Source organism: Protobothrops mucrosquamatus, unplaced genomic scaffold (assembly GCF_001527695.2).
Source record: "Protobothrops mucrosquamatus isolate PMUCROS unplaced genomic scaffold, P.Mucros_1.0 scaffold1880, whole genome shotgun sequence".
Lineage (NCBI taxonomy): Eukaryota > Metazoa > Chordata > Lepidosauria > Squamata > Viperidae > Protobothrops > Protobothrops mucrosquamatus.
In genome coordinates this window covers 76043-88551 of record NW_015388007.1, presented here as the reverse complement: position 1 = coordinate 88551, position 12509 = coordinate 76043, and the positions used below count along the sequence as shown (strand labels likewise).

Here is a 12509-nt window from a genome sequence, read left to right as displayed (position 1 = left end):
CAGCAACTTGTTTGGCAGTCTCTGAGAATTGGACACGATTGAACGGAAGAAAAAAAAGAGGGAGCATAACAGTATTTCAGGTCTCACTTTTTTCTTAAATTCCTGGTTGCAAAATAAACATTCCCTTAAAATAATAAAATTTAGCCTTCATATATAATAATTAAAAGACATATATACAACTGAACTCTTTAGGAGGAAAAAGCTGTGTGCCTTTGGTGAAAATGTCTGCTACATAATTCTTTATAACTCCCTTTCAAATGCACCAAAATTATTATTTAAAGGCCTTGGCAGCAAAAATAAAAGAGTGGGGGTCCTAGCCTCATCCTGCCTAAGGAAAAACCTTATTAAACCGAAGTTTAAAATGACAATACTGCTCTGACATGTGTGGTCCTAGGCAACAGACTGCAACGCTGTTCTTACACTCATGCTATAACATAAGGCAAATGTTACATGATGCGTAAGAAACAATAACAGCATCAAATTGATCCTTAGGGGTAATGTTATTCCTTGAGATTTCTGAATAGGCATAAAAGAGGATGTGTGCAACGGAACTGAGCAGTTTGATTCTTGGACACCAAGTCCAAGGAAGAAGAAACATCCCAGGAAAAAAAACGTACACATACCTTTGCATACTCAAACATGCGCAAGTCTGTATACATATCAAGTGCTAGGTTTTCATGGCTACTTCTTTTGTACAACTTGGCTGCCTTGTGGAACTTTCCTTGGTAGGCATAAATCTCTGCTAGGAACAGGTCATTGTTGTTCTCACCACGCTTCTTCCTTTCCTTAAAAAAATAAAACAGGAAAGGACAAAAATAGTTTAGTGAACATAATCAGGCAGGAAACATGACAGGCTAGAACATCTGAAAATATTAAGCTATGTTTCACAAAGCTTTTAAACTGATTACTTGCATATAAACCAATTTAGACCTTTTGACATGAACAGCACTGCTTGAAAGCTTTTCATATTGAGTCTTCCAGCTCTTTTCACCTACCCGTAACATTCCAGAAAAACTCGTAAAACACCCCTCTATGAAAATAAGGAAAATGCAGAAAATCTTATTTAAAACATCTGTCTATTTTATAAGAAAATTCAAATCACATTTAATTAACATATTACTATTTACTATTATTAACATATTACTAATTATACAATACTTTCAATACATTTGGTTTTATATGCACACACTGTGTTTATGTATGTATTTGTTATATGTGTGTGTATACATATATATATATATATATATATATATATATATATATATATATATATATATATATATATATATATATATATATGTGTGTGTGTGTGTGTGTGTGTGTGTATATATGTATACATATTTATTTTCAGAGCATTATATAAGTAATGTTATTTCTTAAACAAAATGAATAAATATTAGTAGTCTTCTATAACCTACTAGACCTAATAGTTTTAGGAAGCTGTCAGAAGACTGCAGTAGAGAGGGGAAATGGGAAATGTCCTTTTTTAAACTTCTTTAAGTTAAGTCAGGGCTGCTGAAAATCTGTTGCCATTCAGAAATTGCTAACCACAGCTTTTTTTCTCTGCTAGCCATCAGTAAGGCTGATTGATGGAAGTTGACATTCAGTATTATTAGGAACCCTATATATTTCCTTAAAATTCACTCATTTGAAGTTACAATCCTATTAAATATTAACTTGCATCATATCTCAACACTATGGTTAAAAGAATATTCTATTAATAAAGCCATAGGTTCACCTGAACTAAGAGTAGATATCAAACACTTCACAGACTAAAGGAATGTTTGATATCCTATTATAACAAAACATCTTAATTTCATTTTGAAAATATTTTTCATTTCTTTACAGATGAAATTTAAATGGCAAAAAACAATGGAAAACAAATTTATTGCTTTTTTAAATGGGGTATGCAATACATAAATAGAATTGTTACCCAAAACATGAATTTCAGGTACTAATTGCAATAAAAGATACTGCTGGAGAAAAGGATTCAGAGATTGTCTACAGTTTTATTCTTAGGGTTTAGATATAAGAGCCTGATCATCTATAGTATAGTTTTGCACATCATTTATATGAATACACTGTGTCTGCACACACAGATACACACACACACACACACACATGCACAAGTGCTGGGCTTTAGTCCATTCCATATGATTAATGGTCTATAGCCCAGCCCTTGTGTGTGTGTGCACCCACACAATGTATTCATATAAATGATGTGCAAAACAATAGGTGATCAGGCTCTTATACCTAAACCCTAGGAAATAACATCAATTCAGTATTAGCTGTTATCACAAATATAACTCCTCCAGCCTTGTGAAATGCTGGATTTTATCTACAACAGAGTCCAAGGAGAAATCTGAAAAGAAATACATTCCCCACTGATATGTGATGCCATGTGTTAATCGACTGAGCATGAAAGACTGAAAAATATTCAAAATTATTGACTAAGAAGAGAATAGCTTCACCTACCTAAACCTTTTTCACAAACTAGGATTTAAGAATTTAGGCCATCAGATATTTTTTTTAAAGTCACAAAAACTTGTTTGACATTCTCCTTAATGTACTTGATGTTTTTTATTTATTTACCATCATTTTCATGACTATAATCTTTCCCTGGTGATTTATAATACAAATGTGTTAAAATGAATGCCAAATCGCAAGATCATGTTTAGACCATTTTAAAATTAGTCCATTAAAATGGAAATATCTAAGAGAACAAAAACAATTAAAACCCTTTTTTAAAAATGTAAGAGCCAGAGAGAACACACATATTTTAAAGCTTTTTTAAAAAACAGCCATGGGAGGAAGCAGCTATATATCAGAAACACTTGACATATTCATCAGTGAAGAGTATAATACAAAAGAAGATTTGATGCTTTGCAGATCAACACCATGTACTCTGAAACATAAATGGTCTGTATGATTTAAATGATAGCTATAAAACGATATTCAGCTTCAATTCCTTGAAAGCGCTTCATGGGGATTGGCACACCAATAAAGAGAAGTTTATGACATATTTGGTGGAACACATCCCTGATCCCAATCCTTCTCATTCAATCTCATATGCCACACAACAGCCGAGTGGAAAACTGGACTACAAGACTCCAGGAGTTCAATAACTATTTCCTAAAATCAACTGTGGCTGATAACTTGAACAGGAAATAAATACTCATACTTGAAAGTGACCATGGCTTAGTTTGACAGAGTGAAACAGTGTTCCTGGAAGAATGCCAAAATAACCATTAAGATAAAAATAATGATCCACCAGGCTTGTGTCCNATATATATATATATATATATATATATATATATATATATATATATATATATATATATATATATATATATATATATGTAGGTCTTTAGTTATTCGGGTTTTCTCCCGCGTAGAATTAGAAGTGTCTTGGCGACGTTTCGACGAAGTCACATTCGTCATCTTCAGGCTGGTGTCTTCAGCTTCGTGCTTCTGGGTGTAGTGTATATATATATGGGTGCATATATAAAATATGCACCCATATATATATATATAAAATATGCACCCACTATGTTTATGTATGTATTATGTTATATGTGTGTGTATACACACATATATATATATATGTATATGTGTGTATATATGTATATATATTTATTTTCAGAGCATTATATAAGTAATGTTATTTCTTAAACAAAATGAATAAATATTAGTAGTATTCTATAACCTACTAGACCTAATAGTTTTAGGAAGCTGTAAGAAGACTGCAGTAGAGAAGGGAAATGGGAAATGTCCTTTTTTAAACTTCTTTAAGTTAAGTCAGGGCTGCTGAAAATCTGTTGCCATTCAGAAATTGCTAACCACAGCTTTTTTTCTCTGCTAGCCATTCAGTAAGACTGATTGATGGAACTTGACATTCAGTATTATTAGGAACCCTATATATTTCCTTAAAATTCACTCATTTGAAGTTACAATCCTATTAAATATTAACTTGCATCATATCTCAACACTATGGTTAAAAGAATATTCTATTAATAAAGCCATAGGTTCACCTGAACTAAGAGTAGATATCAAACACTTCACAGACTAAAGGAATGTTTGATATCCTATTATAACAAAACATCTTAATTTCATTTTGAAAATATTTTTCATTTCTTTACAGATGAAATTTAAATGGCAAAAAACAATAGAACACAAATTTATTGCTTTTTTAAATGGGGTATGCAATATATAAATAGAATTGTTACCCAAAACATGAATTTCAGGTACTAATTGCAATAAAAGATAGTGGCTGGAGAAAAGGATTCAGAGATTGTCTAAATCTCTGTCCCTTTGGGATCAACAGTTTCATTACAGTTTCATTCTTAGGATTTAGATATAAGATCCTGATCATCTATAGCAGTGGTGGCAAACCTATGGCACGGGTGCCAGAGGCGGCACTCAGAGCCCTCTCTGGTGGCACGCGCGCCGTCGCCCCAGTCCTAGGCCTTCAGCTGGGTTTTATAAACCCTTTTCGCTTTAGGCCTCCGCCGCCGTGTGCAAAAAAAAAAAAAGCTTCAATCAATCAGTCAATTTCAACTTCTGGCGGGAAAAAAAAAGATTTTGTAAAGTTGGAATTGATTGATTGACCTTTTTAGTCCCACCCAGTCTGCCACAGCCACGCCCAGCCAATGGGCCACACCCACCCGGCACCTGACGATGCATAAGTGGGTTTTGGGTTGCAGTTTGGGCACTCGGTCTCTAAAAGGTTCGCCATCACTGATCTATAGTATAGTTTTGCACATCATTTATATGAATACACTTTGTGTCTCCATACACAGACACAGATACACACACACACACACACACACATGCACAAGTGCTGGGTTGTAGTCCATTCCATATGATTAATGGTCTATAGCCCAGCCCTTGTGTGTGCGTGCACACACACAATGTATTCATATAAATGATGTGCAAAACAATAGGTGATCAGGCTCTTATACCTAAACCCTAGGAAATAACATCAATTCAGTATTAGCTGTTATCACAAATATAACTCCTCCAGCCTTGTGAAATGCTGGATTTTATCTACAACAGAGTCCAAGGAGAAATCTGAAAAGAAATACATTCCCCACTGATATGTGATGCCATGTGTTAATCGACTGAGCATGAAAGACTGAAAAATATTCAAAATTATTGACTAAGAAGAGAATAGCTTCACCTACCTAAACCTTTTTCACAAACTAAGATTTAAGAATTTAGGCCATTAGATTTTTTTTTTTAAAGTCACAAAAACTTGTTTGACATTCTCTTTAATGTACTTGATGTTTTTTATTTATTTACCATCATTTTCATGACTATAATCTTTCCCTGGTGATTTATAATACAAATGTGTTAAAATGAATGCCAAATCGCAAGATCATGTTTAGACCATTTTAAAATTAGTCCATTAAAATGGAAATATCTAAGAGAACAAAAACAATTAAAACCCTTTTTTAAAAATGTAAGAGCCAGAGAGAACACACATATTTTAAAGCTTTTTTAAAAACAGCCATGGGAGGAAGCAGCTATATATCAGAAACACTTGACATATTCATCAGTGAAGAGTATAATACAAAAGAAGATTTGATGCTTTGCAGATCAACACCATGTACTCTGAAACATAAATGGTCTGTATGATTTAAATGATAGCTATAAAACGATATTCAGCTTCAATTCCTTGAAAGCGCTTCATGGGGATTGGCACACCAATAAAGAGAAGTTTATGACATATTTGGTGGAACACATCCCTGGTCCCAATCCTTCTCATTCAATCTCATATGCCACACAACAGCTCTCACCTTTTGACCTGATGTTCTGAGGTCCTCAAGTTATTGATAAAGGATTTTAGTTGACACCGACTATTGAACTTGTCCTTTATTTATGAGTATGAACTTTCACTGGTACCGAATCAAACTGTCTCACTTTGTCACAAGGACCTTCTTACGGTTTTATTGGTAATTCTATTTTTATTACTAGGTGGTCCGAACACAGGTCATTGCCCTCTTATGTCAGCCACTTTTAGTTGTCCAAAAAAAAGAAGAAAAGAAAAATCAATCCTTTAACAACTTCTACCTTCACTAGGCACATTCAGAATCCACTAGAGTTGGGTGGCCACTAAAGTTAAATTACCAATAATAATTTCCATTTTCCTCTAGGATCTAAGACAATCAGGAACTTTTGGGGGCAGAGGAGCTTATGCATTTGATTTGTCAGATATTAATAAGAATGTTTTAAAATATTCCTCAACCATGTTGTAAAGTAATAATGTGTTTTCTGGCAGGACATGGAACAACAACAGAACTCTTGAGAAACAAATGACTGGGAAACAACCAAGATGGACAAACCACTTCTGTACTATTTCAAAGAAAACTTCATTGACACATCCATAAAATCATCAGGAGTCAAAGCTCAAAATCAAAAGAGGCTTTGCTTTCTCTCTATACCAGGATTAGAAACACTATAGTGGATGTTAAATTTAACAGTTACCGTCTGTAACTCTATTGTTTGTTGGCAATCAACCCCATAGAATTTTTTTATAATTTTTAATTGAGAACATTATAAATTAGTTTCTTGTTCGAAAGCGTGGCAAAACAAGAAAAACGCAACATTGTACGGGCAGAGTTCCACTTATAACTAATGCTTTTTTTTCCCTTCCTCACTCTAAAATTTCCCCATGCACACTGAAAATTTGCATTAGAAGTTAGGAGGGGCTTCAGTCCAGATTCCGGAGGCCACTGGGAATGTAAAAGATGGAATAATCATACTGCTGGATTTACCCTCCTTCTAAATTGAAGGAACTTTACAAAACCCCTCAAACACCAGCGTTCTCCCCAGTGAAAGAAATGGAAATCTTGCTCTTTTGTGACTTGCCATGAAATGAATGATTCACTAGTAGGTTTCTAAATTACAGATTACAGATAAAATTATCTGTAATTTTTTTAATGCATATATGGCATGTTAGTATGCATGAGCATTATCAGAACCAAGTGATGCGGACTGCTACTTTAAGGACAATCACAGTCTTTTAAAAGCAACGGCCCCAACAATGTTTCCTGGGTATTTTTGCCATTAAGAATCAGGAAAATAGATCAGCAGACCATCTGAGTTATTCTATTAAGTATGTTTGTATCTTTCAGTCCTCTCAAAGGCACTGAGAACCAAGGATATTTCATTTTAAAAAACACCATGAATCTGGCTTGTAAGCCTTTATCATCAATTCTTTGGACATTTTACAACATTTACCCCGAAGCTGCCCAAAACTGGAATACGTACGACATTAGTTAAATGGTTTAAAGTGATTTAAAGCACACTTAATGTTTTCATTTACAATCAGATCCACATTCAGAATTTGTCCCACACAGATATTTTTCTTGACTTTGAAGATGGAAACAGAGATCCTCTTTTACTACAATTATCCACCCAGCATAACAACTCCTATATTCTTTTGGGTTTTTTTATGTGTGTTTTTGGTAGCAAAAACTACTTAATTCTGAAAACAGTCAAATTCCTCCTCTCTCCTTCTTCTTTTACCTTCTACAACAAGCAAAAAAAAAAAAAAAGCCAGCTACACAGAAGTAATCATTCATGGGAACTGAAAAGCAATCCTTTTCCCAGGAGAAAAATGGCAAAAATGATTAGAGGTGGTCAGTTGTCAGCTTCACAAAATCCTTCAAAGCCTCTTTTTTTTTACTGTTTTATTTGTATGCATCACTCATTACTACAGATCAAAATGTTCTTAACCCTTTTTTTCTCTCTTGAACATACCTATTCCCCCTTCAACATTTTACTAGATCAATTCTGTACTCAGCATTCTATACTCATTTTTACATTGTTATTATTATTTTTTTTACCTCAATGCTGCTTATCAATTCTAGATACTGAAGATCTCGCATTCTGGTAAACGCCTACTGAAACACAGGAAGAAAATATATTGACAATATAATATCGTGTACAGTAAATAATCACAGTTCCTTACATCTTGCAACTATTATGAATACTAAACGAAAATTGCTATTAGAGACAGTGGCAATAGCTGTGATTTACTGTATGTTCTGTGCTCTTCACTTTTTTTTTTTAAATTAGACGAAATGGAGTCATTAGCCAAATATCTCTCTGCTCTACTATGTGTAAAAAGAATTATGCAGGTTTGGATTATGGTTATGGTGAAGAAGTTAAAAAGTAGCACCAGTGCTATCAAAAGCTCTGCAATTGGGAACAGAGGTAGAACTGGAACTAGAACAGGGGTAGCACTACAGCTGCATTACACTTGCAAAACAGCTTCATGTGCCACCAAAATATTGTTGGTGAATTTCCAGAAATGATGTAGAATGACAACTGCACATACAGTTATGTATGAGGCGGTGGTCCATTATTAAATCATCTAATTTTATATGTCAAAGATGGATAGTGTATATAACCTTTTTTCAAATAGTAGGGCTATATTAAACTTAACATGGTGGATGAGGACTAAACTCCAGAGAGTGAACAGAACAAGAGCAACACATGGATGGGAAACAAGAAAAAAAAAGTTCATTAAACTAATCAACTAAACTGATTTCTCCTCAAATATTGAATCTCTTATCCTTAGAATAATGACACTGTTCTTTCCCTCCTCCCTGCCACTTCCAGCACCACCACCACCACCGGGTTTTAAAATAAATTGGGCAAAGGGCAGCAGTACTTGGCGCTGGTTATACATTGTTGGAAACCTGACATTTTGCAATCAGAATCGATGTAATGAGGAATGGGAGCATGGTCCACCCCCCTTCATCCTAATCAGCCAGTTTATATAGAAAGCCATGTATCTTTTCAAAAAAAGGAGAAAGGAATTTAGGGTTTGGCAATCACTGCTGCTGTGACAAGGGTGGGAAACACGCATACATAAACACACATACACACAAACACACACACAAACAGATCATCTTCTCCCCCAGTCAGAGCACCTGGGCAGACGACTGGCAAGATTCCAGAGTATATAGGAGAGAGATCAAAAGCAGGAAAATAACCAAAGGAAAGGAGGGGCTGTGTTTCCATATAACAATGTTCCCTGCAGTCTAAGTTCTTTTGCATCAAGGCTATGGCAAAGGCATTTATGAATGTTCAGCACTTTTCACGGAGTGCTGCCGCGGGAAACTGAATGGAGGAGCTAGACTAGGAAATTGTGGCAGGAAGCAAAACATAAGCATGAAAAAGAAGAGACCCTAAATCCCTCTGCATTTAAAAGAATATTAGATAGGGGAAAAATCTTGTCTCCTTTACCATACTTTCATTCTAAAAAAATTATTTTGGAAAAAAAATCTATTTTGTCTTCCTCTAAACACTGTTACTCAAAAGGTAGAGGAAAGAAACATGGAAAGAACAGTAACGTAGGATGAAGCTCTGGCATCTATGAAGCAATGCCTAAAGGATGTATGGGCTCAACAGCTGGGTGCTTTTGGGCTATATGGTTTCTATTAATTCCAAGATAGCTTTCTTAAATCTCACATGGGATGGGATGGGATGGGATGGGACGGGACGCACCAATCCATCTGGAGGAAGATTATTCTTAAAGAGAAAGAAAGCATTAATTAAAATATGATTGGCTTCAGCTTGTTAAAATGGGCATTTTAGAAGTAAGGATATGTATTTCAATTCACTTAGGTTCTTGTATTTTAAATAATACCTAGCGATAATTCCAAATACATTTTATAAGCTTATCAAAGGCTATTTAAGGAGAAAGACCAGTAATCAATAAATAATCGTGCACATGGTTCGAGGGGCAGGGTATCACAACTTTGATAAAGCTGAGCAGCTTAAGACTGAACAATGCAATTGGAAACTCCTAGCAATATCACAATATTCAATGTTGTGTAATAAATATCTTTTCTCCCAGCTACTTCAATGTCAATTGGAGAAGAGAAACCAACCCAAAAGTTATAATCATTCTGTCACATTCTAATAGTAGGAAAAGGCTGGGAAGTCTTCTTTCTCTTCTCAGGCGTGTTTAGAATGTCCACTGTTGAATCCACGTATCTCTTTATCTGTACATGTAATGGAATGTGGGAATGACCTTGGGAAAAGAGATGTTGCCTAGGAGCAATCAGACAAGAGAGGCAGGCGCTCTCAACGGCTTAATTCAGAAAAAGAAACTTAGGAAGGACCTGCCCCAATGGATCGAGCAGGTAAAAGTGATGGCATGAAGTTTTATATTTTCAAACTTGCAAGGTTGACGTCAGCCCTCCTGGATAAACCAGAAAGCAAACACGACTAGATGACCTAGATCTATTTTAATATCAGTTTACATTAACAGAACCTTGAACTGAAAGCGAACAAGTTATAAATGCTTAAATTTAACTATTTAGATTTAAATAAGAAAAAATAATTTGTCACTCAAAAAGATGCTGCATAGTTCATAATGACGCAGGAGTACCTATCAATTAACAGAAATTAATGAAGATCCAAATGCACAGACAAAATTTTACCTTTTTGGCTGTTTCAAATTCAAGTCCTTCTAAAGCCTCCATCGCCAGTTCTTTCCAATCCGTATCAGTTACCCCTAAACAAGCAATCTTGTAGGCTTCTTTGAACATTTTTCTTTCCAAGTATTGATACATAGGTGCTGACTGCAAATTTTCATTTAAACCAAAATAAAATACTGAGATGTTACTTGTTTTCAAATATTAAGAGGCAAAACATAACACATTTGTATCAGGTTATATATGTATAAATGCAAAATGATTTTCTGCCCTTCCCATCAGAAATGAAGAAGTAAATAAACATAAATAATGTGACAATTTGCATGTAAAATTATGTAACGCAAACAAAGCCCTCAATCGACTTAAGGAAATCAGTCTCTGTAGCACTAGCTGGATCGATGATGGCAGACAAAAACTTAAAACATATTAGAGTGCAAAGATGGATTAATTAATTAATTAATTAATTAAACAAATTTATGTAGCTGCCCAACTTGCAAATAGGTGACTCCAGGCAGCTTACAATATTTGATGTAGTTTGTACCTCATTGAAATCCTGGATGCATACAGTACTTGAAAGTCCATTTCTGCCAAGATTTGGGAATAGTAAATCATATTGGTTTATGTGCCTCATTGGATCAGGATATTTTTTTTCTGGTAGCAATTGTCACTAAAAACATATTTTTTACAGCCGTTTCTTACAAACTGAGTTTTGTAGAAAAAAAACCTGAATATATTCCACAATGCTATCCTTTGGCGATCTTGTTCTTTTGCCAAACTGTTCTTACAGATGGCAGTTTGTTTTCTCCTTCATACAAGCAACAGAATGTAATTACTCTATCCTCATTTACGGCAGCCTTTTAATGTTTAAAAATGATTCCCACATAATTATCCATTTTAATCTTCTCTTCCCTTAAGGCCATGATGGTATCAATCCATAATTATATTCATATTTGTTGCACTTACTGCCTTATTGCTCTTATCAAACACCCTATCATTTTTGTGCTATATCAAGTCCATTATTTAGGCAATAACAGGGAATTAATTTTATAAAGTCTGACTATTATCTAATCTAATAAAGACTGAGTATATGTTACAATGATAAAATGGCATCTGTTAATAGAATGAAATCTTTGTCCCTCCTCCACATGCCCAGAATCTGCTCCTGATGTTTATGGTATAGGATGGAAGAGAGAGAGAACAAATTAGTAGAACGGGAAAATATAAATGCAGCCCATTGNTCCGAGACCGCCTTCTGCCACAGATTCCCTCCCATAGACCGGTACGCTCCCACAGAGTGGGTCTCCTCAGGGTGCCGTCGGCCAAGCAGTGTCGGCTGGCGACCCCCAGGGGGAGGGCCTTCTCTGTGGGTGCCCCCGCCCTCTGGAACGAACTACCCCCCGAGATCCGGATGATTCCGGATCTCCTTACTTTCCGCCGTGCCCTCAAGACATGGCTTTTCCAGCAAGCGGGCCTGGCCTAGGGAGGATTTTAAATCGGGTTTATTTTTAAGAAAAATTTTAAACAGCACAACTTTAAAATATTTGGTTTTAATTTGGTTTTATTTGGTGGGGATTGTAAATACGTTTCTGTTTTTAAATATGCTGTGAGCCGCCCTGAGTCCCGTCGGGAGAAGGGCGGGATATAAATCAAATTAAATAAATAAATAAATAAATAAAATACTTATGAGTCATCAATAATTTTTGCTAGGTAGTATCTTGTTCTTAACGGGACTGTTTTTAGCCAAACCAATTTAAGCCAGATTCAATTCAAATCTTTTTTAAGCCTTGCAATATCTCCTTGGTTTCTCTTCTTTTAAATAAAAGACAAGTAGAGAATAAGTGAAATCCAAATTCTATTTGGTCTAAGAATAACATCCTTATATGTTCAAAGCAGCTAAATTTGAAATATCTTCTGCTTGTTCTTGTCAGTTGTACATGGACACAAAACATACATTTATATGTGGAACAAAAAGTCCAGCAGAGGTGGCATTTTAACAAAGAATAGTAAATATGAGTATGAATCATTTGACATGAATTCATAGTTTCATGGAATAAG

At 35.0% G+C, this 12509-nt stretch overlaps 1 protein-coding gene across 2 annotated transcripts in view; it reads right to left on the bottom strand.

Moving 5' to 3' along the window:
- Positions 1–12509, bottom strand: part of IFT122 (intraflagellar transport 122) — a 68642-nt gene that overhangs the window by 32932 nt on the left and 23201 nt on the right. For both annotated transcript variants that reach the window (XM_015823479.1, XM_015823482.1), the window contains 3 exons: positions 10461–10601; positions 7851–7904; positions 624–785 (listed from right to left, as the gene is read on the bottom strand). In XM_015823479.1, the coding sequence (XP_015678965.1) occupies positions 624–785; positions 7851–7904; positions 10461–10601 (357 nt within the window). The remainder of the gene's footprint in view (positions 1–623; positions 786–7850; positions 7905–10460; positions 10602–12509) is intronic.